At 39.4% G+C, this 27418-nt stretch overlaps 1 protein-coding gene, 1 long non-coding RNA gene and 1 other non-coding gene across 17 annotated transcripts in view; 2 read left to right on the plus strand and 1 right to left on the minus strand.

Moving 5' to 3' along the window:
* Positions 1 to 27418, plus strand: part of OXR1 (oxidation resistance 1) — a 311945-nt gene that overhangs the window by 236521 nt on the left and 48006 nt on the right. For 6 of the 14 annotated variants that reach the window (XM_036338046.1, XM_036338045.1, XM_036338049.1 and 3 more), the window contains 4 exons: positions 15023 to 15105; positions 16991 to 17098; positions 18379 to 18492; positions 24346 to 24498. In XM_036338046.1, the coding sequence (XP_036193939.1) occupies positions 15023 to 15105; positions 16991 to 17098; positions 18379 to 18492; positions 24346 to 24498 (458 nt within the window). Of the gene's footprint in view, positions 1 to 8015; positions 8334 to 15022; positions 15106 to 16990; positions 17099 to 18378; positions 18493 to 24345; positions 24499 to 27418 lie in introns of those variants that run through there. The other 8 variants (XM_036338050.1, XM_036338057.1, XM_036338048.1 and 5 more) reach the window with 7 other exon arrangements.
* LOC118670719 lies at positions 1172 to 8158 on the minus strand. Of its 2 annotated transcripts, XR_004972458.1 has the most exons (4): positions 8144 to 8158; positions 7273 to 7493; positions 6442 to 6608; positions 1172 to 1347 (listed from the first exon to the last, which is right to left on the minus strand). It is a non-coding gene; the product is annotated as an uncharacterized LOC118670719 (long non-coding RNA). The 2 variants fall into 2 exon arrangements; XR_004972457.1 differs by lacking the exon at positions 8144 to 8158 and having other exon boundaries at positions 7273 to 7693.
* Positions 21919 to 22054, plus strand: LOC118671083. The gene has a single exon (XR_004972595.1). It is a non-coding gene; the product is annotated as a U8 small nucleolar RNA (small nucleolar RNA).

Genomic DNA, 27418 nt, shown 5'->3' on the forward strand with positions numbered 1-27418 from the left:
AAAAGTTGGACATTTCATTCATTCATTCATTCACTCATTCATTCATTCAACAAATATACTATCTGAATACCTACTATGGGCCAGGCCATGTTCTAATGATAAACAAGACATTTTAATTTAATTTCATAGACTAGAATTAAGGTCCACATGAGAGATAGCAGCATTCCCTCCTCCCACCCCCCAAAAAAATCAAATGAAGTCAGTCATGAGTAGGTTTTTTTAATGTTTTCATTGATTTTTAGAGAGAGGAAGGGAGATAGAAACATTGACAAGAGAGAAACATCATCAATCAGCTGCTTGCAACACAGGCATGTGCCCTGACCGGAAATCGAACCGGTGACCTCCTGGTTTGTGGATTGATGCTCAACCACTGAACCATACAGGCCAGGCTGAAGTCAGGGTTTTAATAAGAAAGCAAAATGGGGAGAAATTAGTGTGACTTGACAAGATGTTCTCTAAAGTTAGCTCTTAGGAGAGATTGAAATAGCAAGAGCATATTACAAGGACAAGTAACGGGATGGCATAAAACTGAACAAAACTAGCAACTGCAGCAGGATCATTCTGTGAAAAGGGAAGTCCTAGAATAAAGGCAAATAAGAAGGAAGTGTGAGGCCCTCTTTTTGAGGAAGATCTGCATTGTTTAACAGATTGTTAAAAGGCAGAACAAGTGTAATGCCTATTTTGCTTTATTTTTCTCAAGAAGAATGAGCTATTAGAAAATGCAAAACAAAAGTGTGCAATGGAAATGTGTAGGCTAAAATGGGTGAGGATAGATCACACATACCCTTTTTACAGGAATTATTAACCTCTTGCTGAGTCATCAGTACATTTCCATGTGTGATCACAGAAACTTTGGTAGTAATATTATAGGACTGACAGTGTACTTGTGAAAATTACACTCCTGCCCTAGCTGGTTTGGCTCAGCGGATAGAGCATCAGCATGCGGACTGAAGGGTCCCAGGTTCGATTCCGGTCAAGGGCATGTACCTTGGTTGTGGGCACATCCCCAGTAGGGGGTGTGCAGGAGGCAGCTGATGAATGTTTCTCTCTCATTGATGTTTCTAACTCTCTATCCCTCTTCCTTCCTCTCTGTAAAAAAAAAATCAATAAAACATATTTAAAAAAAGAAAATTACACTCCTTTTTATAACAAAAAAACATCAAAATATATATAATAGCTTAAATATAATATAAGTTTATTTCTTGTTTTCAAATCTGAAACTGCTGTTCCTGGGTGGTGAATCTCTCTCCTCCAAGAGCGGATTCAGGGACCCAGGTTCCTTCTATCTTGTGGCTCTGCCATCTTTAATAAACGGCTCCTCAGGTCTCCATGCTCATCTTTTCCTGGCTGTGGAAAGAAAAAGAACATGAAAGGCTGCCAATGGGGTGCTCTTGTGGGCCAGGTTGGAAAGTAGCATATATCACCTTTGCAAGCCTTCCACTGTCTAAAAACCAGTCACTTAGGCACCCAATTGAAAAAAAAAAAAAATTGAGAAATGTAGTGTGCCCAGGAAGAATAATCAGATTTGATGACAGCTAACTAATCTCTACAAGATCTGCCCAAAAAATGTAGTTATATGAATAATTCAAATTTTAAAAATGGAGTTGAAATGGAATTGAAGGAGATAGAAATAACAAAGGCTTGAATCCACTTGGAATCTGTACCTCATCTTCTGCATATTAGGAAAGCATGTAATAAATACATGACATTGTTGATAAATGAGAACTGGGTGATGGTATCATTGAGTGGATTCATAGCTCTTCAGATAACTGTCCAGCCAGTAGCAATCACTGTCAACCATCAAGGCAGTCTCGAGTGCTATGTCCTGTGACTCTCCTTGCCCATATCTCATGAAACACTTGAATACAGACAAATTTGAGGGTGACTCAGTGAAAGAGATATTGAATGATAGTGCAGATGAAAGAATCAAGAGTGGTTTCACATGATCTCAAAAATCTAGAACATAGATCAGCAGAATTTTTTTGAAAACAGCAAGGTAGTATTTTAGGCTTTTGGGTCATCAGGTCTCTGTCACTAGTCCTTTCTGCTGTTGTAGCCCAGAAGCTGCCATAAACAATATATAAGTGAATTGGTGTGGCTGTATTCCAGTAAAACCAAATACAAAAAACAGGTGCCAGGCTGGATTTGGGCCATACTTTGCTGAATCCTGATCTAGAAGTATAGGTTGAAATCTGAAGGCAGTAAATCTAAATTTGTTCATTTAAGGCCAAAAAACAATGGGCCTAATGTTACCTATAGAGCAACAAGGTGGGCATTATTTGCTCTGATTTTACAGATAAGAAAGCGAAATCTCAAAAATAAATAGTTTGACCCGCATTCGCATCTGGATAACACTTAATGGGACATCATGCCACATCAACAAATGTTTGCATAAAATGAGAGACACACAGTTCAGTGCTCAGGTGGAGTCCTTCACGTGGCAGCACTCCCTGTAGGAGAGCCCTGAGTTCTTCGGGCTCTGTTCTTATTCAAGGGTGTGACGTTTGAGAGACTCACTTAACTTCTCTGGGCCTTGGCTAACAAAACAATAAAAATAAGAGGCTGGACTAGATAAACACCAAAGCCCCTCTCAGGTTCAATAGAGTTACTATTAATATGTTAAGGGCATCATGTGAGCGAGAATTGAGACTTACTCCTTGTGACTCCGAAAAGCAATTATTTTTAATGTTTTCTAATGTAGTTTTATGGAAAAGCAATTTATAAAACATAAAAATGGCATTTTTTATGAGCATGCATGTGTTTTACAAGTTCAAATTTATGTTTTCTGATTATAAAGACATTTATTGAAAGAATAATTGGGTGGATATGAATGAAACTGAAGTTTTAAACTGGGAGTGATAGATAATTGATGGATTCTTTTTAGAATCAGTGCCTCAGCATTCTATTTATTATAAGTTGGTTATTTACTTGCTTGCTTGCTTTTGGTTGTACAATGTCAAGAAAATCCTTATTCACATGGTAGTTTAAATGATAAAAAGAAGAGTCTTGCAATCTAAGAAATCTTGTCAGAATATAGAAATGGCAAGAGAAGCCTGAAAACAAAATGCATTAACTTGACAACATAAATCAGGTGATCTTTAGTATATTAATTTGACATACATGATAACAATAAATGTAAATTAAGCATTTGAAAAAATCTTTTATCAGTTAAGGAAGGCTAAGTTTATGCTATGCTGCTACCTGAACACCCAAACCTCAAAGGCTTGCTGTAGTAAGTGTCTATCTTATTTTTTATGTCTTGCTCATAGTACATGTCCAATTCTGGTTATGGTTAAGGGGAGGGGCTATGATTCACATAGCTTCTCAGGGATCCAGGCTGTTGGAGATGGCTCCCCAGTCTCACAGCTGTACTATCTGGCACAGGTATTATCATTGGTTGCTAAGGCAAGGGCAGAGGCATCTGGAGTGCAAAACATTGGCTGTTTTATACAGAGGCCGTTCTTCACATGTGAGTGTAAAACACATTTGTCGGTTCTGCTCAGTGTTTGCTGAAACTAGTCTCCGGACCCTATTTCGGAAGTTAATGTGTGAGTCACATGGACTAAATATGCAAAAGCACTTGGAAGAACTATAACGGAGCAGATCGCAACCATGTTTCAAAATAGAAAAATGCAGGCTCCTGAACCCACCCTACAACCCTGGAATCAGGGTCTCTGAGGTAGAGTTGGGAAATTTGCATTTTTAAAAAACATGCCACAGCTGATTCTCATTATCAATAGGAAGGGGCTGCTGTGAATAAGGAGTGTTTTCAAAACAGAGGAAAAGCAAGTTAGATCTGTGGATTTAAGAATTTCCTGGCTGCAGTGTCGAAGAAACTACAAGCAGGGAGATTTCGTGTCACACACATACAGTGCTCAATGAGCAGACATAAATACATGTGCCTATATATCATACAGTGTGTTAGCAGGACCAGTTCAGTCTAAGAGTTTAACAGTGTTGTTGTAAATTTCTCTGTATATTTCCAGAATCTTCTCTCCCCCCCCCTCCCCCCCGAGGTACATGCCCTTGACCAGAATCACCAAGGACCCTTCAGTCTTGCTGGCTGATGCTCTATCCACTGAGTTAAACCGGCTAGGGCTACAGTATGTTATTTAAAAAACAAAACAAAACTAATAATTCCACTCTATATACTAGAAGGAAATGAAAACATATCCACAAAAAATTTTGTACATAGATATTCACAGCAACATCCTATATAATAAAAAGCTAATATGCAACTTGACCAAACAGCAGAACGACTGGTCGCTGTGACGTGCACTGGCCACCAGGGGGCAGATGCTCAACACAGGAGCTGCCCCCTGGGGGTCAGTGTGCTCCCACAGGGGGAGCGCCGCTCATCCAGAAGCTGGGCTCATGGCTGGAGAACCCAGCGGCAGTGGTGGGAGCCTCTCCTGCCTCTGCAGCAGCACTAAAGATGTCCGACTGCCGGCTTAGGTCCGCTCCCCTGAGGAATCAGGCCTAAGCCGTCAGACATTCCCTGAGGGTTTCCCAGACTGGGAGAGGGCGCAGGCCAGGCTGAGAGACCCCCGAGTGCATGAATTTCGTGCACCGGGCCTATAGTCTATATATAAAAGCCTAAGCGACCAGAACGACCAGTTGCTATGATGCACAATGACCACCAGGGGGCAGATACTCAACAAAGGAGCGTTGTGGTTAGTGCGCTCCCACAGCCAACCTCCCGTAGCTGGCCAACCTCCTGCGGTCCCTCCCGCTGCCCCCAGCCGGCTGGCCAACCTCCGCGGTCCCTACACCCCCCTCCCAGCCGGCCAACCTCCCACAGTCCCTATCTGGACTGGGCGAGATGGCCCCGATTGGCCCTGATCGTCGGCCAGGCTGAGGGACCCCACCCATGCATGAGTTCATGCACCGGGTCTCTAGTTATTCATAATAGCCAAAAAGTGGGAACAATCCAAATGTCCATCAATTTATGAATGAATAAATAAAATGTTTGCTATAACTATACAATGGAATATTATTTGGCAATAGAAAGGAATGAAGTGCTAATACATGCTACATCAATGAGCTGTATCAATTAGGCTAAGTGAAAGAAGCCAGACACTAAAGACCAGATATTGTATGATTCCATTTATTTGAAATGTCTATTAAAGGCAGATCCATAGGGACAGAAAGTAGATTAGTGGTTGCCTACATGTTGGGGTGAGAATGGGGAGTGACTGCAAATAGGTAACAGACTTCTTTTCTGGGTGATAGAAATGATCAAAAATTAGATTTTGGTGATGGTTTAACAACTGTAAATATACTATCAACCGTAGAATTACTTTTAACAGGTGAATTATATGGTTTTTAAATCATATGTTAATAACAGTATTTTTAAAATGATGCAAAGGGTTACTGGTATAGTCAGGCATGGTATATAAGGAAACTTTAAGGATGGGAGGGGTTGATGTGAAGGAAGTAGGGAGGATAAGGAGGAAGGAACCAGAGTGGAGAGCGAGAAAAAAAATTTACAAAATAGAGGAATAATAAGGCTGGCAAGTTATAGACCACAGACACCAGACTCAGATAAGAGTTAATTTGGAGAAGGAAAGGCATTTACAGGAGTAACGAATTCCTTCCTTCTGAGACAAAATATGGAGATGAACTTGTAGACGGCAGAGAAAAAGGGAAGAAAAGTGAGTATTCATAACCAATGGCCTGTGGTTTTCCGAGTCAGGAAGAAGAAGAAGTAACAAGCTTGAGTGATGAATTTGTCAATTTCAGAATGGTGATGGTTCAGACAACAAATGTTAAGAATATAAAAGCAAGCTGAATATGTAAGGAAAATGATTTTTTAAGCCATTACGGCTTAGCCGAGTTTAAGTAAAAAATAGTAAAGTACTCAATCATCTAGGTTATTCATTTTTTTTCTCTAGCCGCTCTAGGTTTCCATGAAACAAGCAGAAACACATGAATTAACTGCCTGTGAAACTGGGTTTGAACAGGTTCCTGCTAAGGTTGGATGTAAAAGTGCCAATTTAATCAGGTATAAAATACCCGAGACACTTTTGAATATGGTTATCACAAACTAAACAACTTTCAAGAAGTAAAACATTGTCCAGCCGGTGTGCTCAGTGGTTGAGCTTCTCCACCAAGGAGCCAGGAGGCCATGGTGTGATTCCAGAGTTGATCCCCAGTAGGGGGCGTGCAGGAGGCAGCAATCAATGATTCTCTTTTATCATTGATGTTTCTCTCTCTCCCCCTCTCCCTCCCTCTCTGAGATTAATAAAAACATATTTTTTAAAAAAGACATAAAACATCTTAGAAAAACATTTCAATTTAGTTCATCAGGATTACATTTAATTCATAGAAATTCGATGTTGAAAGCTTACTGAGCCTCTCTGAGATCGCAGGGGTGGTGCTGAGCATGGTAATGTTTCCTTATGGAATGGAAATTTCAGAGAAAAAACAGGAGCTACTTACCATTCTACCCAATGGGTTCAAAGGAGGTGCAGAGGGAAGTCTGGAGCAGGGCTTTCCCAAGCAGCCCGTCTGAACGCATGGGTATGCATACTCCTGGGTCCTTTCTTACCAACGCTGTGAATTCCAATCTGAGGTGCAGTCCAAACATGTTATATTTTTAACCACATCTATAATAATAAAAGCATAATGTGCTAATTAGACTGACGTCCTTCCGGATAATCTTCCTAACGAAACTGGGGCTACGAGAAAGGAGCCCCTTGCATGAATTTCCTGCATCGGGCCTTCAGTATACTATAAAAGTGGTGTGGCCCTGACCTGTTTGGCTCAGTGGATAGAGCGTCGGCCTGCGGACTGACGGGTCCTGGGTTCCATTCCGGTCAAGGGCATGTACCTTGGTTGCGGGCACATCCCCAGTAGGGGGTGTGCAGGAGGCAGCTGATGGATGTTTCTCTCTCATTGATGTTTCTAACTATCCCTTTCCCTTCCTGTCTGTAAAAAAATCATAAAATATATATTTTTTAAAAGTGGTGTGATGTTAGAATGGGAACTTTTGTCCAACTTAGTAAGAATTTCAACTGAAAACAGTGATGGTGGGGAAAACAGTTTATAAAAACTATCAAACAGTTTATTAAAAAAAGGGGTGAGGGGAAGTCGTTTAATGGTTCAGCAAAAAAAGATTTAAGAAAACCTGAAAGATGTATAAACAGACCTGATTGGGAGAGAAGAGCCAGATCTCACAGGAAACCAAATCGAATAGGACATGCCCTTCAAAGGCCACTGCACTTTCTCCGGCCAGAGGGGGAAAGGTTGACCACCAAAACCCTGAATTACCTCCTCGCCTCACAGGACCAGATTCCTGGGATGTCAAACTCGAGCAACAGGTCTCCGTGCCGCGACGAACTGTAAACGTGACTGTGCTTTATTTTTTACGAAGATGGTCTCGCCATGCTTCCCACGTACCCATTTTCTCTCTCCGGGTTGGTCTTCATTAAGGATGACTGCATCTTTACCTTCACACTAAGTTTCCCAGCCTCCTCCTCGCCATCCCGCCCCTAAAACCGACAGAAGTTTCCTGTGGACGGTGCGCCTCCGCCAGCGCACGGACTCCCCACGGAGACACTTCCCGAGGCAGCTCTAGGCCCCCCGACGTGTGCGCACCTCCAGCAAAGCCTCCCCTGGGCCACTTCCTTGCCGGCTCCGTCCTCCGGCCCCGAGGCGGGGCCTCCACCCACCCGCCCAGCAGTCCTGCAAGTCCGGTCGGGCCGCGCGGGGCGGGGCGGGGAGGGCGGGGCCGGCCGCTCCATCGGGGCCGGCGGGTGGGGTGGGGGCGGGTAGGACCAGCCCGACTTGCTCCAAAGTCCTAGCTCTCCAGCCCCCGCGTCTGTTCTAGGAAGCATGTCCCTAACTTAGAAACTAGTTTTCGCCCGCGTTGGCGTGTGGAAGCAGCAAGAAAAACTTTTGAAAACTTTTGAAAACTTTTGTCCCACTTCTGCACCCCCCCGGAGCGTGGTTTCCGGATGGTTCGTCCCGGGGCCACGCTGGGGACGCCCTCTCCCCTCCCCGCCCCCGGGAGGCGCGCGGAGCCCCTGCCCCCGCGTCGGGTTGGACGCGCCGACGCCCACTGAGTGGCGGCCCCGCGAAACCCTCCGCCCCCCGCGGCCCTGCCCTGGCCCGGCGGCCCCGCGGCGGCGACATGGACTACCTGACCACGTTCACGGGCAAGGGCGGACGCCTTCTGCGGGGTACGGCCCTCCGCCTGTGGGGGCTCGGGGGCGGCGGCGAGGCCCGGCAGGTGTGCTTCGAGGACTACCTGAGGGAGCCCGCCCAGGGGGACCCCGGGGGCGGGCCGCCGCCCCGCCGGCTCCCGGCGCCGTCCAACCCGGAGGGACCTGGTGAGCCCAGCCTTCCTTTGCCTCCCGCGTGGCGTGGCGCACCCGGCTGGGGCTGGGGGAGGCGGCGGGCGGGGGTGTGGCCCTGGCCGGGGCGGGCCGGGGTCGCGCGCAGGGCCGGGGCGGGTGTGCGGGACCCGGGTGGGAGGGGAGGACTCGGTCCGCGGGACGGGACACTTCCACCCTCTGCGTCGCACCTCTTCCTGCTCCGCTTCCTGCTGTCTTCCCTCCAGGGGCTTTCCTTCCCCGCCGAGTGTTTGTAGGGCGCGACCCCTGCGCTGTCCGCTCCCCCGGGGGGGTGAATGAATCCTAAACGAACTGTGACGCCCGTCGTTTCTGGGAGACCCGGAGACCGCTGTGCCCACCTGTCTTGGGTTTGGGGCAGTGTTTTTTGATGTTTTTTGATGTTTGCCACTGTTAGGGTTCACTTCAGCACTTACCGCTAATACTATAGAAAAGAAAATGCTTAACTTAGACTGGAACCTAGTTGATTTAGTAACAAGGATTTTTGTTTTCTTTTTTTTTTTTTTTTTTATTCTTGTATCGTGTACTTGGAAAAGGGTGTGTGTTGTCTAGAGGTGGAAGGAACCTAGAAACTTTTTTTCTCAGTTGCCATTTGTAGTGACTGCTGTGCTAGCGTTCTTCCATCGTAGTGCCTATTGCCATTCTTTCCAAAAACAATCAGTCATCATGGGATGAGATTGGTGTCTTATGGATGTTTAAAAAGCGCTTGTTGAAGTATTAGCACAATGCATACGGCCACCTTTCCAATGTTGGTGGCTTCCTCTAAGCAAGTGATTTTCAACCTTTTTCATCTCGTGGCACACACAGACTAATTGCTAAAATCCCGCGGCACACCAAAAGAGACATTTTTTGCCAATCTGACCAGAAAAATAGGTATAGTTTTGATTCGTTCACGCCAGGCGGCTATTGTTGTGTTGGCTGTTGTCATTTTTTTTTTTTTAAAACGATCTAAAGCAGTGGTTCTCAACCTTCCTAATGCCGCGACCTTTTAATACAGTTCCTCATGTTGTGGTGACCCACAATTTCATTGTTACAAATTGAACATAATTAAAGCATAGTGATTAATCACAAAAACAATATGTAATTATATATGCGTTTTCCCGTGGTCTTAGGCGACCCCTGTGAAAGGGTCATTCGACCCCCAAAGGGGTCGTGACCCACAGGTTGAGAACCGCTGAAAAAGAGGCCAGTGCCCCTGACTAAGTAGTCAGGTATTGGCACGTTTTAAAATACTTTGTGGCACACCTTTCGGAAAGCCAGGCCCTTCCTCCAGGTCTTGACAATGACCTGTGCGTTCTAGCCGTGTTTCTTGTACAGACTCCCTACCACGTGGGTAGATTGGCTGCACCCTAGTACCCAGTTTGTTGTTACTGGTCTTACCGCTCACCACTTGTGTGTAGTAATGATGTTGATACGTTTTACCATTGACAGACTATAAGGATGGACCAGATATGTACCCTTCACCGGGAATCGAACCCGAGACCCTTCGGGGCTCCGGCAGACGCTCTGACCGCTGAGACATGCTGGCCATCCTGGTTTTCATAGTGGCTGTACCAGTTTACATTCCCACAAGCAATGAATGAGGGTTCCTTTTTCCCCACAACCTCTCCAGCAGCACTTGTTATTTATCTGTCTTGTTGATAATAGCCATGGTAACAGTTGTAAGGTGGTATGTCATTGTAGTTTTGATTTGCAAGTTTCATTCTTCCCCATGTGGCTTTCCAATGTTCCCAGCACCCTTTATGGAAGAGACTTTCTTCTCTCCATGGTGTGTTTTTGGCTCCTTTGTCAAAACTCATTTGCCCATATGCATCTGGCTGTATGTTGGGACTCTCAGTTCTTTTCCATTGGTCTGTGTGTCTGTTTTTCTGCCAATACCATGCTGTTTTGATAACCGTAGCTCTGTAGTATAATTTGAAGTCAGGTAGTGTGATTACCTCCAGCTTCAATCTTTTTTCTCAGGATTGCTTTGTATATTCAGTGAAATCTTTTGTGGTTCCATACTAATCTGATAATTTTTGTTCTATTTCTTTAAAAAATTACATTGGGATTTTGATGGGGATTGCATTAAATATATATATTGCTTTGGGTAACATGGGCATTTTGATGGGGATTGCATTAAATATGTATATTGCTTTGGGTAACATGGCTGTGGTCTATACGCACTAGATGCCAGTGGATTGATTCTTCCAATCCATGAATGCAGACTATCTTTCCATTTCATTGTGTCTTTTCATTTTCTCTTAATAATGATTTGTAGTGTTTAGTATATAGGTCCTTCACATCCTTTGTTAAGATTATTCCTAGGTATTTTCTTTTGGTTGCAATTGCAGAAGGAATTGTTCTTTTCATTTTCTGACGTTTCATTGTTAGTATATAGGAAAGCATTGGATTTTTGTACATTGATTTTGTGTCTTGAAATTTGTTTATTTGTTAAACTATTTGTTTATTGTTTCTAATAGTTCTTGGGTGGAATCTTTAAGGTTTTCTATATACAGAATCATGTCATCTGCAAAAAGTGACACTTTTGCTTCTTTCTTCCCGATGTGAAAGCCTTTTATTGCTTATTCTTGCCTGATGGCTCTGGCTAGGACTATGTTGAATAGGAGTGTTGAGAGTGGGGATCCTTGTTGTGATTTTAGAGGAGAAGCTTTCAGTTTTCCACCATTGAGTGTGATACTGGCTGAGGGTTTGTCATATATGGTCCTTACTATCTCGAGGTACTTTCTTTCTATACCCATTTTATTGATTGTTTTAATCATAAATGGTTTTTATATATTACCAAATGCTTTTTCTATATTTATTGATGGGATTATATTATTTTTATCCCTTGTTTTGTTAATGTGGTATATTAGAATGTGTCATAGAATCTTGATATATTAGCTTCTAATCTTTTATAAGAAAAATATTCTTTTTGGTAAAAGTGATGCATGCTAATTATAAAGAAATCATACTTTGCAAAGATTAAAGTTTAGAAGGTCACTTCTAATCCTACCATCTAGAGATGCTATTAATATTAGGGTAGGCAACATTGTCAAGATCTATTTTATGTATATGTACGTGTATAGAATAATGGTTAGGTGGTTAGAAGGTAGGAGTGACTGAAAGATATTTGGTTGCCATTAGAAAGAATTTCCTAAAACGATCCTTATTTTTTAAGGATCTAAAATTAAGCAGATCCTTAAAAAATATTAAGAGGTTGGTATTATTGTGACATTCTTGCTTCAGTTTTAGGTGGCATATATTTACCTTTGATCATAAAGCAATTTTCAACAAATTTCAAAGAGATGAACTTTTTTAGAGTATTTTCTTTTACCATAGTGCAATTAAGCTAGTAATCAGTAACTAAAAGATAAATTTTAAAAATTGTCATTCTCTAAATAGCAAGAGAAGAAATTAGCATAGAAGTTGTAAAATACCAGTATTTTGGACTGAATTATTAAAACACAGTATCAAAACTTACTGGAACCAGTTTTGACGGGAATCTATTGCTTTAGATTATATATATAAAGTCTCTGCTTTTGGTAATGTGGAGTAAATTCTAACTCCCCTTTTCCATTATGCCACAATAATCCTATCTCAGGGAAAGTCTTATGCATTCCTCTATCTGTTAAATATTTATTGAATACCCACTGTATATCAGGCATATTGGGTGCTAGGTATATAGCGGGGTTTCTCAAGCTGACAGTATTAACATTTGAGAGTACACAATTTTTTTGTTGTTTGATGATGACTGTTGTGTACATTGTTTAGCACATAATGTTTAACAGCATCCATGGTCTGTACCCTCTAGATCAGTGATGGCAAACCTGTGACACGCGTGTCAGAGGTGACACGTGAACTCATTTTTTTGGTGGATTTTTCTTTGTTAGATGACATTTAAATATATAAACTAAATATCAAAAATATAAATCTTTGTTTTACGATGGTTGCAAATATCAAAAAATTTCTATATGTGACACGGCACCAGAGTTAAGTTAGGGTTTTTCAAAATGCTGACACGCCGAGCTCAAAAGGTTCACCATCACTGCTCTAGGTGCCAGTGGCACTCCTCCAATTATAAACAAAAATGTGTCTCAGTGTCCTCACTTGTGAAGTGGGGGTAAAAATTACATCTACTTTGAGAGTTGATGAATTATATAATAAACTAGAGGCCCAGTGCATGAATTCGTGCATGGGTGGGATCCGGCCAGCCTGGTCCCAATCAGGGTGGATCGGGGCCAGGCCTATAGAGAGGAGGAGATGGTGGGAGGTTGGCCGGCCGGACCCCCACATTCGGCCGGATCAGGGCCAGGCTGGCTGTGGGGAGGGGCCGCGGGCAATTGGCTGGTAGCCCCCCCCCGCCCCGGATTGGGGGGTGAGGCTGGCCGTGGGGAGGGTCTGTGGGTGGTGGGTGTTCCAGTCGCTGGCTTTTTATATATATAGATAGATGTGAAGTACTTAGAACAGTGCCTGGCATATACTTGGCACTTGATAAATGTTAGCTGTTATTTTATTAAACTAGGGGCCCGGTGCACGAAATTCGTGCACGGGTGGGGGGGGGTGTTCCTCAGCCCAGCCTGTCTCCTCTCACATACTGGGAGCCCTCAGGGGATGTCCTAGTGATGACTTAGGCCCGTGCCCTGCTCCCTTTGGGGATAGGGCCTAAGCCGCAGCCTGGCCTCCCTTTGTGGGAGGTGACCGGGCTGATCAGGAGAAGGCACCAGCCCCATGACCCCGCTGCTGCAGCCATTGCCAGTCACCGCAGCAAGTAAGGTTTTTTCATCAACACGGATTCCAGTCCCTTCACCATGAAAAAATGACAACTTTCTTTAGGCATTTTCAAGATGTGTCTTTCATATAATAATAATTTATTATTTTTTTTTATCCTCACCTGAGGATATGTTTCCATTGATTTTCAGAGAATGTGGAAGAGAAAGGGAAAGAGAGAGAAACATCAAAGTGAGAGGAACACTTTGATTGGTTGCCTCCTGCATGAGCCCTGACCTGGGCCCTGGCCAGGGAGGAGCCTGCAACCTAGGTACATGCCCTTGGTCAGAATTGAACTCAGACCCCTCTGGGGCTTCTGGGACCTGCCTGTGGCCCAGGATGCTGGCTTGCGCTGGTGGCTGCGCTGTCCTGCCCTGCCTGCAGTATGCAAATTAACCGCCATCTCTGTTGACGGTTAATTTGCATATCACACTGATTAGCCCATGGGAGGCGTAGCAAAGGTATGGTCAATTACCATGTTTGTCTATTATTAGATAGGATAAGTAAAAATATAGTACAGGATCTTTTATAACTTTGAGTACTTTTAGTTTGTTTCAAACTTAAAACTGAAAAGTTGGTATATTTTCTTGCGCTGAAGTGCACTCCATGGCGAACTCTTGACAACAATAGAACAATTGCAGGCTTCGTTGTGATTAAATGTTAAATGAACTCTTGGGATATTATGAAACACAGATTGAAAATCTGCTGTTAAGCAAAGTAAGTGTAGACTGATGGTTACTCCTAAGTCGATTAAGGAAGGATATATTTTAGTTAAAAGTAATCTGTATTTTACTTTGCTTAAAAAGTTTATAAATTGCAAAATGTGGAAAGTGTTTTTTACTTCCTCTGTTATTTATGAGCTAGCAGAAATTTTTATTTAAAACTTTAACATAGAGGGGATAGATGGTGATGGAAAAATAAAAGTAAAAAAACTATTTAAAAATAGTTCTAATGTTTTCTCATAAGAAAATAAAATTTAAGCATATACCAGCCATTTTGCATTCCCACCATGAATGAAGAAGAATACCTCTTTTTCTATAACCAAACAGTGTAATCAAACTTTTGAATTTTTACCAGTCTGATAGGTGAGAAATGGTATTCATGTAGTTCAAATGTGCATTTTTCTAATTATGAGTTAGATTGAACACACTTTTATATGCTTAAAGGCCATTTTTATGTCCTCTTATGAATTCTCTGGTCATATCTTTAGCCTGTTTTTACATCTGAGAGTTTTCATCTTCCCCACCACCCCCCTCAGTCTCAGTGTTTAAGTTTTTCAAATACTTAGCACTAATTTTTTAGACTTACATATACTCGAGGCCAGTACATGAAATTCATGCATGGGTAGGGTCCGTAGGCCTGGTCGGTGATCAGTGCCAATTGGGGTCTTCTGGCTACCGGCTGGGGCCTTCCTTCATTCAGCGCCACCCCCTGGTGGTCAGTGCATGTCATAGCAAGTGATCAAAATCCCATTCTCCGGGTCAACTCCTGAGGGGACACTTTGCACATTAGCCTTTTATATATATAGATAGATAAATAGATAGATAGATAGATAGATAGATAGATAGATAGATAGATAGAGTCTTCAAATCAGTTTAGATGTGTTGAAGGAAGTGATACATATTTTAGTTTTTTATAACTTCCTTCCTGCTGATAGTTACTTATGTTTTGAATTTATTTCCAATTATTGTATTGCATATTGGTCAGTTCCTACAACAAGCAAGGAGGAAGTACATTTTCTTTTTTTGACAGTTGATTATATTTTAGAGCATAGAATCCCAGGGAACAAGCTGTATTACTAGTGAATCTCATACATATCAGCCCATTGAGCTCTATTTAGCAGTCTTTGACATTATTCTGAAAGGAACATACATTTAATAGGGTTTTGTCTCTTTTTTTTTTTTTTTTTTTTTTTTCAGATACTGGCCAAAAGAAGAGCCTAGACAAAAAAGATGGGAGACGAATGTCTTTTCAGAAACCTAAAGGGACTATTGAGTATACTGTAAGTTGTTTGCATTTTAAAAAGCTGATTTATCTCTGCATTAGTCTTAATTAAAATATTCTTTGTCTTCTCAGTGTTAAATCTTGACTGTTTTCTATGAATCATTAAAATTGAACCAATTATCAAAACCGTAAATCAGTGGTTCTCAACCTTCTGGCCCTTTAAATACAGTTCCTCATGTTGTGACCCAACCATAAAATTATTTTCGTTGCTACTTCATAACTGTAATGTTGCTACTGTTATGAATCGTAATGTAAATATCTGATATGCAGGATGGTCTTAGGTGACCATCCTGTGAAAGGGTCATTCGACCACCAAAGGGGTCGCGACCCACAGATTGAGAACCGTTGCCTTAAATCAATTTAAGTATTTTAAAAAGGTTAGGAACCAGATAACTTAGCATAGAATATTTACTGTCTAAAAAAATCTCTTCTTAAAGCATATTACAAACTTAAACTGAGTGTGTTTGTACCTTCTCTGTATGCTTGAGAAATTTAGAAAATAAGTTCAAATAGGAAAATATTGGGTAATGTAATTTGATATATTCATTAGTGTTTATTAAGGCATAAGATTATAGGCATGAAGTATAAGATATTATCTACACAGGTAACCATGTAGTTGTTCAGAATTGTTAACGTTTAGTTGATTTTGAATTCAGGAGTTTACCACTCTTTGTTTTGGTGATTCAATAAAACTTGTATTATCTGTAGCAAAGTTAAATTCAAATTAAGAGCCATTATTTTGGAGGGAAGGTTAATTTTAAGTTGAAATTATTTTTTTCTTAATGTTATAAATGACCTTTGGGATATAATCAAGTATTTACCAGAAAAGTTATGAAACATCCTCTAGCAGGTCTTTGATTAATTAGTCTGTTAGTCTTTTTTTAATTTCTTAATCCTTTATTTTATATGTCAAATCCTAAATAAAAGAAACAAGTGTAATTTAAAACTAAGGTATTTTGTCTTATAATCTATTCTTATTATAATTTTTTAAATATTCATAAAACACATTTACATCAAATTCAAAACATAATTTTTATATTGAGGAAAATATATATCCCTATATGTTTTTTAAAATTTTTAATATCACAGTGTACTCTCAAAATGTGTTTATTCTAAAATATTTATGATCTAGCTTAAATGCATTTCCAAATCACCTACATATAGTATAAACTTATCTTGTACTTTAGATAGCTTTAAAGTTAAAAAATATGCATATGTATACATATATACACATATGTGCACAGACACATAATGTTTTGTTTAGAGAGAGAGGGAGGAGATGGAAAGAGAGAAACATCAATGTGAGAGTGAAACATTGATTGGCTGCTCCTGCAAAGAAATAGTATGTAGCCCTAACCGGTTTGGCTCGGTGGGTAGAGCGTCGGCCTATGGACTGAAAGGTCCCAGGTTCGATTATGGCCAAGGGCATGTACCTTGGTTGCGGGCACATCCCCAGTAGGAGGTGTGCAGGAGGCAGCTGATCGATGTTCCTCTCTCATTGATGTTTCTAGCTCTCTATCCCTCTCCTTTCCGCTCTGTTAAAAATCAATAAAGTATATTTTTAAAAAAAGAAAAGAAATAGTATATAATAAAAATCACTTGTTTGTGTTTAGTAAATTATATTATCTATTTTCAAATTTTTCAAGAAGAGGCTCACATGTAATTATGATCTATAATGATAAAGCATATACTCTATATAATAGGTTGAAATCATTTGCTAAAATGAACTGAATTTTTCAAGTTATCCTATCTTCAAAGATGGAAATACCACTTGTTAATCAAATGTAAGATTGATCTGTAAACGTATTAATGATCACTAAACCTCATAGTTTCAGTTTTTCTGTTTTAAGGGGTTAAAATAATGTATGTTTTCTTTTAAACAGGTTGAATCAAGGGATTCCTTGAATAGTATAGCCCTGAAATTTGATACAACACCAAATGAACTTGTTCAGTTAAATAAGTTATTCTCCCGAGCAGTTGTTACTGGACAGGTAGGTTTTTTTCTATGCATTTGTGTTTAGAAGCATTAAGTACCAAGACGGAAAGTATTCATTGCAACATAGCTAATAATATAGAAAATTTAAGAATAATAATTTTATGCATGCTTTGAACAAATCAGATTGGCTACAGAAGAGAAAATTAACTGTCACTATGTCCAAATGATTTTTTTCTTAATACATATACAAAATAATTTTGATGTGTCTTTTAAATTTAGTTTTAAAGAGCTTTTTAAAATATCCAAAGCAATACATGATAAAAAAAATTCAGACATTTTTAAAGGTTAAGTTATCCTAACTCAGATACCTAGTTTCTTTTTAAAGAAGCAACCACAGTTACTAATTTGTGTCCCCTTCCAGAAATATTCTAGCCCTTTAAAAATAGTTAGTTAGTTAGTTCTTACCCAAGGATATTTTCTCATTGATTTTTAGAGAGAGTGGAAGGGAGGGAATGAGGGGGGGGGTGGGGAGAGAGAGAGAGAGAGAGAGAGAGAGAGAGAGAGAGAGAAGAAAGAGAGAGAGAGAGAGAAAGAAGGGATGGGGGGGAGAGAGAGAGAGATAGAGATATGTGAGAAAGATACACCGATTAGTTGCCTTCTGAACGTGCCCACACCCAGGCTGGATCGAACCTGCAATTCAGGTACATGCTCTTGACCTATAATTGAACCCTCAACCCTTAGGTGCACAGGCAGGTGCTCTAAACCCTGAGTCACACTTGACAGGACTTCTAACCTTATTTTTTTTATTTGACTTTGACTTTGGAAAATACTTTATATAAGCACAGTACAATCTCGGATTCTTTTATGTCTGGAGTTGCGCTGTATTTATATACTTTAACTAGACAGTGTAAGCTTTCGACTATTTTTACTGTTTTGCTATGCCCACTGTAGGGAACACTCTTGTACATATCTTTTTTTCTTTATATACGGAGATTTCTATAAAGTCCTTGAAGTAAAATTGCTGTAATAAAGAATATGTGCATTTAAAATTTTGCTAGCTACTGCAAAATTGTTTTTTAAGAGGAACTCCCATAGGGTATAGCAATTACTGTTTCCCTACCCTATTCCTGATAGTATGTACGTATTATCAAACTTTTCTTAATTGAATTTAAATATGTGTTTTTTTATTTTATTACAATTATTATGGTGAAAACATTCTTTTAATCTGAAGATTTTTATTCTATTTGTTGCTAAAGGTCATTAACAGTACTTGCTAATAAAACATGATCTGCTTGTTAATATTTCAGTTTGTGTGAATGTTTTCTTTTCTTCCAGGTTTTATATGTTCCTGATCCTGACTATGTTTCCAGTGTGGAGAGCTCTCCATCGCTAAGCCCCATAAGTCCCCTGTCACCAACATCGTCTGAGGCTGAATTTGATAAGGCCACTGTAAGTGTCCCTACTTTTCAAAGATAGCTGTGAATATATCTCACTGTACATATATATATCACCATGTTTTTTAAATCCTACTTTGACTATTGTAGAATAAAATTTTTCTGTTTCTTTTTTACTTAAATTTGTAGATCCCAGTTTTTAAAGTGAAACATTCTTACTAAACCAGGCAGCATAAATCAATTTACTGTTGGTGGTGTTGGTCCAAGGATAGTTACCAATTCACTCTTAAAAATACCATGTAATAATTTCACTAAGGAAGTTTTACCTAACAAACATTAGAATATCATGATAGGAAGTCCATGTTCAATTTGATTATTATTTCATTTTCTATGAATATTTACATAGTACTTAGAACTCTTGAGTTCTTGACATACTACCTTTAAAAAATAATTTATTATCATCTTAATCATTCTTCTGAGAATTAATTCTAAGTAATTAATAGTGGATTAATTTAGAATTTTTAAGGAATGAATGTTTTATGTAAGTTATTTTACAAATGAATTTCAAGGAACCAAACTGTTAGGGCTTTGGCCAGTGACTTCAGCTGTGAAAGAATTCACAACTGAGAGGAGATAGATGCAGAGAGGAAGTGTATTTTACTTTCCCGGGAAGGGCTGGTCCATTGCTAACCAGTACTAGGGCAAGAAGTAAGCGGTGGCTCCCCCTTTTAAAGCCTTGGCTGCAATTGCTAGGTAACAAGGAAGGGAGGAGGATTTGGGGGACCAGGGGGGTTATCTTTGAAAGGTTAGTTTGCTTATTTTAGTCTGGGCAGATGTCGGAGGGAGGTGTCTTCATTAGCATCTTCACAAGCCTGTAAAACATCCTTAAAGCAAAAGTTACAAGAGTTTGAAAGGGGGGCAGCTTTTTTTGAAACTCTCTGGCATCTGTTTCCCTGGAGTCATGAAAACCACAGGGAGGAGGGGTATGCAAGGTTGTAGCCTTGAAAGTAGCTTATCTTGTCTTGCAGTTTGAGAAGAGGTGCTGTTTGAATCAAAGGAGCTAACAATCTTGGTGTCTTATTACCAGGCCCTTCTCATAAATTGTGGAAGGCTAAAGCAAGGAAAAAGAGGCCTTTTTCTTGCCCTCACACTCACACAGATTTTGAATAAAATGTCTCTGAAAGGAATTATATTTTTGTGCCTTTCTATGTAAATTGATACTAATTAGAATTTCCCATTTTCATAATGACCTAATGATTATGTTTCTACTAGCGGCCCAGTGCATGAGATTCATGCACTGGGGAGGCGGGGGGGGGGGGGGAGCGTCCCTCAGCCTGGCCTGTGCCCTCTTGCAGTCCAAGACCCCTCAGGGGATGTCTGCCTGCTGGCTAAACCGGCAGTCAGACACCCCTCTCGCAGTCAGGGGCTCTCGCAGTCCGGGACCCCTCGCTCCTTACCGCCTGCCTGCAGCGGAGGCAGGAGAGGCTCCCGCCACCACTGCTGCACTCCCCAGCTGTGAGCCCGGCTTCTGGCTAAGCAGCGCTTCCCCTGTGGGAGCGCACTGACCACCAGGGGGCAGCTCCTGCATTGAGTGTCTGCCCCCTGGTGGTCAGTGTGTGTCATAGCGACTGGTTGTTCTGCCGTTAGGTCGATTTGCATATTATGCTTTTATTATATAGGCCATAAATGGTTCTCCTCTCCCTCCATTAAATGGCTAGACCAGGGGTCCTCAAACTATGGCCCACGGGCCACATGCAAATACAAATATTGCATTTGTTCCTGTTTTGTTTTTTTACTTCAAAATAAGATATATGCAGTGTGCATAGGAATTTGTTCATAGTTTTTTTTTAAACTATAGTCCGGCCCTCCAACGGTCTGAGAGACAGTGAACTGGCCCCCTGTTTAAAAAGTTTGAGGACCCCTGGGCTAGACTCATGAGAGAATCTTCTCTGTTGATCTGCTGACTTTAGGAGACACCGGTTTCTTCTCTGCTCCACTTTGCACTGTAAGTTTAGGATGCCAAATGGCGTACTAGTAATAAAACAAAAAGTATTCATTTTAATTTGCCAATGGAGCTTCAGAAAGCATTCAAGTGAGCTTCAGCATCACTGCATTAAGAATCAGAATCTATCAACAACAGTTGGGTGTGAGTGACTATGAGGTAAAAGTTATTTTCTCTAAGAAGTGCCTGTGGTTTCCAGAGGGAAGGGAATGGAGTAGTAAAGGGTAAAGGGGTCCAAATGTATGGTAATAGAAGATGATTTAACTTTGGGTGGTGGGCACACAATGTAATATACAGATCTTGTATCATAGAAATATACACGTAAAACCTATATGATCTTATAAACCAATGTCACCCCAGTAAAGTTAATTTAAAAAATATATAAACAATAGTTAAAAACAGCAACCTAGAAACACTGATACTTTGGATAATGTACATGTATATAAGTTTTAATGAGGTCTGATTAAGATTCCTCTGCACAACTTTGATCTTTATTTAAAAGAAATATACTCTCTAGTGCTATACGTTGAACATTTGCCAAGCTAATCTCATGTATTCTTTTTGATAGGATTACGTTGACAAATTGGGATTGCTATAGATACTGAGTTGTAGAATTTGAGACTTTGAGGGAATCTCAGAGATCATGTTGTTCAATGAAGTATATATTCATTTAAGGAAAGCATTTGACAATGTACTTGATTATAGTTTTGGTGAATAATACTGTTAACTAGTAGATAATGTCAGCTGGATTTGGGGATATCAAAATTTGTTGATAGCTTTGTTCCCACTTGTAAGGAGCCTTTCAATGGCTCTGCATTAACTTTTTCTCCTTCACACATTTATCTTTTATTTAGAAGATATTTGAAAGGGAAGGTATGTGGTATTGAACTCAACCTCACTAGTTCACATGTTGGCAACATGGGTTTGTATCTCAGCTTCATTTTACTCAATGGGCAAGTTACAGAAATTAGCTAATCATAAGTTTCCCTAAAAATTAAGGGAATAACAATAAAGAAACATTTTTTAAAAAGCCCAAACCCATAAGGTTTCCAGGTACTTGATTGTGGTCAAGAAAGGACAAACGGGGCTTCTAGGCTGCCTACAATGTGCTGTTGTTTGACCTGGTGCTGATACTAATCCATTTATCTGTACACGTATATTTTATGTACTTTTCTGCATATGTGTTATATTTGACAATAAAAAAGTCTTACAAAATTGAAAAAAATTAAGGTGATAGTATATACCTTATATGAGTGATTTGAAAATTAAATGAAATGGTCCATATAATACACTTAAATATAATAAGTATTCATAAATATCCATTAATATTATTAATAGCCCTTATTTAATTATTTAACTTAAATTAACAGACTGAGTGTAATGTTATTAATTTGCATCATAAAATGCAAAGGTTGAGAATTTTGTTACTAGAGATGAGTAATTGAACAGGGTCATTCAACCGTTAAACATAATTCTAGTTGATCAGATAGGATAATCCTTACCTGTTCCACCTCTTGGAGGGCAGAACAGAACATGATGACTGGAGTTTGCATGATCCGTGATTAAGGTTACTGCGTGGTCAGGTGTTGCAACACCCCGATTGCTACACCCTGATTGCTCCTATCTGGTTCTTCCTGACCATCTTCCCTTTATACTTGTGCTCTAGTTAGAATCTGTTGGTTGGGTTTTAGCTTAATTGGTAAACTTAGCCACTTTGTTATCATAGTATGGCATCCCACAGCGTTCTTTTCAGTTGGGAATTTTCTGTATTTGCTGTTTGGGTTGGGAGCAGCAGGTTTTAGTTTGTCAGCTTTTCTGATTTAAGTGTCTCATTAATATGAAAGGGTCTGTCTTGAGCTGATTCAATTGGCAGGGAATCTCTGGTCTTTTCCGGAAGTATTTGTCGCCAGTAAACCTTATATCTAAGCTCCAAATTTTCATTATTAATATTTTTTTAAAACTTTCAAAAACTTGAATGAGCAAGAATCATTTTGTGTATCTTCAAATTTTCTATAAAATGATTCTTAATGTTGATCGTACTTGGTGTCACAGTGGTCTTTTGTCAAACTTCTATCTCATTCAGGCAAGAAAGGCTACTTGCTCAGGGGGGACTTGCCTGGTGTTTGGAGCTCCCACCCTGAAAAAAACACAATTCAATATTTAAAACCCATAATTCAATATTATAAAAATATAGTATATTAAATATAGATTGTTTTCAGTATTCTGCACTTGTCTGTCCTTCTTTCATAAAATACCTGTTAAATATCTGTGCAAGTTCTAGAGATTCAACCCTACATTTTAGGAGGAGTATAATGAAGTTTAGAAATGAAAATTCTGTCCTCATATAGGTTTAAGGATCCATTTATTAGAGTAGAAAGAGTTATGTTAAAATGGATAGCTCTTTTCAATATCTTAAAGACTGTGAGATAGAAAAAGAGGCAGTCTCGATTATTTCAAAAGACCAGATCAGAACTATTAGATATTAGTAACAAAGTGGCAGTTTTTAGCTTAAAACTCTGAAGAACCTTGCTACTGCTATGAAAAGTATTCAATAAGGCATTGTACACTTATTCATAAGGTATGAAAGGCCTCTGAGGAGGTGTTTGAAACAAAGATCAAAAGGCATCTGTCTAATCTTCCTACATTGTACAGAAAATTGAACTTTGGGGGGAACCGTCAGTTAGTTCTAAGGGGTCATTGAACCTGGATATAAATATTTTTAGTGAAATCTTAACATTTTTAAAAATTAATACTATAAACAGCAAACTATAGTGTAGCAATGGGCATACCTGTGACTTTGTCCCCACTAGAACTCACAGATATTTTCAAATCACTTTAGAATTGTTGTATATGTCATAAAATGTTGTTTATTGCCATCTACTTGAAAATTATAATTATCAGTCACCATTAGTTCTTATATTAATAAAGAAGCATATATATTATTACATCTTCAATTAAAAAAATGTTTGTGTTTCAATGTAATTGTTTTTCTTTGTAAACCTCTATTTTAAGTATTAAAACATTTTGAGAAGGTTCAGAGGCTTCACTGAGAGAATGGTTCATGGCACCAGAAAAAAAAAAAGAACTTGTGGCTAATTGATACGATGTAGAATGGTATTGATAAATTCTTTCTAGCTTGAGATTTTTTTTTAAAAAATATTTGTTTTGATTTCAGAGATGAAGGGAGAGGGAGAGAAAGATAGAAACATCAATGATGACAGAGAATCATTGATCGGCTGCCTCCTGCACGCTCCACACCGGGGATTGAGCCTGCAACCTGGGCATGTGCCCTGACTGGGAATTGAACCGTGACTTTCTGTTTTGTAGGTGGACGCTCAACCACTGAACCAAGCTGGCTGAGCGTAGCTTGAAATTTTAAAGGCTCTTTCAGTGTATGGGTTCTGCTAAATTCCTAGGTATCACAAACAACCACTCTATTTTTTCTGTGCTCCCAACACCTAAGGGATATAGTAAATTGTCTTATCAGGACCAGCAGTTTAATTCAGGAGCAACTGAATGTGTGTGTGTATGTGTGTGTGTGTGTGTGCATGCGCGTGTATGCACGCACACATGTATGTGCATGGTATATTTATATGTGTGGAGTTGGGAATACAAGAAATGTAGTTTGTCAGTTAATTCAAAATTTTCCTAATGATTCATATTTCTATATCCCCCATTCAAAAACCATTGAAAATGTAAGTATAAGCTGTGTTAAAAATCTTTAATGAATGTGAAAACAGTGCCATTCTTACCTATATTTTTTACATAAGAACATTTTGGGCTGACCTCCAGAATGTGATGAGAAGGAAGAACACTTATTGAGGGAAGCTATTCATTTGGCTTTAATAATGTGCTTATTTTTATTTAGTTCTCTGAAGTGCCTTTTTTTTTCTTTTTTTTTTTAAGAATCCTGATGCAGTGTACCCGAAAGAAACAACTCCCTTGTCTACATTTACTGGTATTCGACCTGCACGAGTTGTATCTTCAACTTCTGAAGAGGAAGAAGCATTTACTGAGAAGTTTCTAAAAATTAATTGCAAATATGTTACCAGAGGCAAGGTAACAAATAGTACCTTAAATCACCAACATCAGCAAATGCTTGAATATTTTTTAAAATATTAGTGGAACTACTAGTTTGAGTTAGTGTGGATTCTGCTCATAACAATCTGGTAATCTGTTGCAAATCATTAAAGGCAATGGCATACATAAACGTACTATAAAAAGCTGGTATAAAATGACTATTTGTGGGCACTCTTGAAGTGCCAATCCTTGCAGAGTTAGTATGATACCCAAATAGGAAGATAATTGCTATTCATTGAGTACCTACTATATGCCAGAAATTGTTTCGGTGTTTTATTTTAATTATTTTATCAACTAAAAATAGGTGGTCCTATTCCTTCTTCACAGGAAAAAAAATATATATCAGAAAAGGTTAATGAATCTAAGGATTCTCTGTCATGGCCAGAATTCAAACTGAGTTTGAATCTCTGTTTATGTACCACACCTTGCTGCTTTACACAGCAAAGAATATCGTGTCTGCAGAAGCAATATGGTAAAGTAACACAGAGTTGGAAAATAAACTCCAGGTATTGCTTAGCAAGTAACTATGATACCACCTTAAAAAATTTTTGACTGCCTAATAATCAAAATTAATAAATTATGAATATTTGAAATACAGGTGTTCAGTTCTATAAATTTCTTCCTACATACTGTTTTAACTGGACCTACATTCTCAATATGTTGTATTTTTATTTTCATTCATTTAATAATATTTTCTCTTTATTTCTTCTTTGACCCGTGGAATATTAGAGTGTTTAATTTGTAAACATTTGGGGATTTAAAAAAATATCTTTTGTTTTTGAGTTCTGATGTTATTCCATGTAGTTAGATAACATACTACTTTTTGAAGACTTAATTTAAGACTTTATGGTCCAGAACGTGGTATGTCTTGCACTTGAAAACAATGTGTATCTGCTCCTATTGGGAAGACTATTCTATGAATGTCAATTAATTCAAGTTAAATGATAGTGTTGTTCTTTTGCATCCCCTTTGATTTTCTGTCTATTCTATCAATTATTGACAAGAGGATGTTGAAATACCTCATGGTAATTGTGTGTTTTCTATCTCTCCTTTCGTTTCTGTTTTTGTTTTGTGTATTTTGAAACTTTGTCATTAGGTATACAAATGTTTAAGATTTTTATATTGTCTTGCTGAATTGACTTGTTTCATTATTCTTGGCAATATTCTTGCCATGAAATCTACTTTGATCAATATTTATAGTCACTTCATATTCCTTTTGATTAATGTTAACGGTTTATCTCTTTTGTTGTTTTACTTTTGACCTATGTCTTTATATTTAAAATGAGTTTCCATGCCTTACTCAGAGGGAAGGTGTGGGAGGGCTTACATTAGAATTCACTCTTTGTATTGTACATTCTATGGGCTTTAACAAAATACATAGTGACATCAATCCACCAGTACAGTATCATCCTATATAACAGTGGTCGGCAAACTGCAGCTCGCGAGCCACATGTGGCTCTTTGGCTCCTTGAGTGTGGCCACGAAGTTTCAGTTGCACTGTATGTGCGCACCCGCATGTGGTATTTTGTGGAAGAGCCACACTCAAGGGGCCACAGTTTGCCAACCACTGCTATATGATAAAAGGCTAATACGCAAATTGACCGACAGTGGAATGACCGGTCGCTATGATGCTCACTGACAACCATGGGGCAGACGCTCAACGTAGGAGTTGCCCCCGGTGGTCAGTGAGCTCCCACAGGGGGAGCACCACTCAGCCAGAAGCCAGGCTCACAGCTGGAGAGTGCAGTAGCAGTGGTGGGAGCCTTCCCACTGCTGCGACATCCCCCAAGGGGTCCCAGACTGCGAGAGGGTGCAGGCTGGGCTGAGGGACTCCTCCCCCCCCCCACCCCCAGTGCACGAATGTCATGCACCAGGCCTCTAGTAGAGAATAGTTTCATTGCCCTAAAGATTCTCTTTGCTCTGCCTATTCATTCTTCCCTGGAAACTGCTGATCGTTTTACTGTCTTCATAGTTTTGCCCTTTTCAGAGTGTCATATAGTTAGAATCATACAGTATAATTTGATTTCAAGTTGTCTTCTTTCACTTAGCAATATGCATTTAAGAGTCCTGCCTTTCTTTTGTGATTAGATAGCTTTTTTTAAAAAAAAAAATTGCTGAATAATAATTCACTGTGTGGATATTCTGCATTCACTGACTGAAGGACATCTTGTTTGTTTCCAAATTTCGGTACTTGTGAAACAGGTGCTAGAAACATTCACATGCATGTTCTTTGTGTAGACATAAGCTTTTACCTCATTCGGATAAGTAAGCAGTGCTATTGTTAGATCTAGATCATATGTTAAGATTATTTTTAGCTTTGTAAGAAACTCCCAAAATGTCATCCAAAGTGATTGTATCATTTTATATTTGTACTAACAATCAATAAGAGCTGCTGTTGCTCCACATCTTCACTAGCATTCATTGTTGTCAGTGTTTTAGAATTGTTAGCCATGCTAATTGGTCTTTAGTGGTAACTCATGGTTTTAACTTGCATTTTCCTAATGACTTATGATATTGAGCATATTTTCATAAGCATATTTGCTATCCTATATCTGGCAATTTCTTTGTATTTGAAAGATCTTTTCATTGGGCAAAGAATTTTAGGTTGACAGGTTTTTATTTTTTTTCAGAATTTTGAAGATGTTTCTTTCCGAACTCCACTGTTTTCTGGCCTGCATTGTTTATGAGAGAAAGAAGTCTTCTGTTATTTTTATATTTGGTGTTCTGTACAAAATACAGTTTTTTCTTTTGGTTGTATTCAACATGGCCTGTTTATCACTTTTTGAGCAATTTTTTACAGTGTACCTTGGTGTATTTTTCTTTTTCTTTCTTGCTTGAGGATCATTTAGCTTCTTGGATCTGTGGGTTTATAGTTTTCATCAAATTTGTAAACTTTTTG

This window comes from Myotis myotis, unplaced genomic scaffold (assembly GCF_014108235.1).
Source record: "Myotis myotis isolate mMyoMyo1 unplaced genomic scaffold, mMyoMyo1.p scaffold_m19_p_16, whole genome shotgun sequence".
NCBI lineage: Eukaryota > Metazoa > Chordata > Mammalia > Chiroptera > Vespertilionidae > Myotis > Myotis myotis.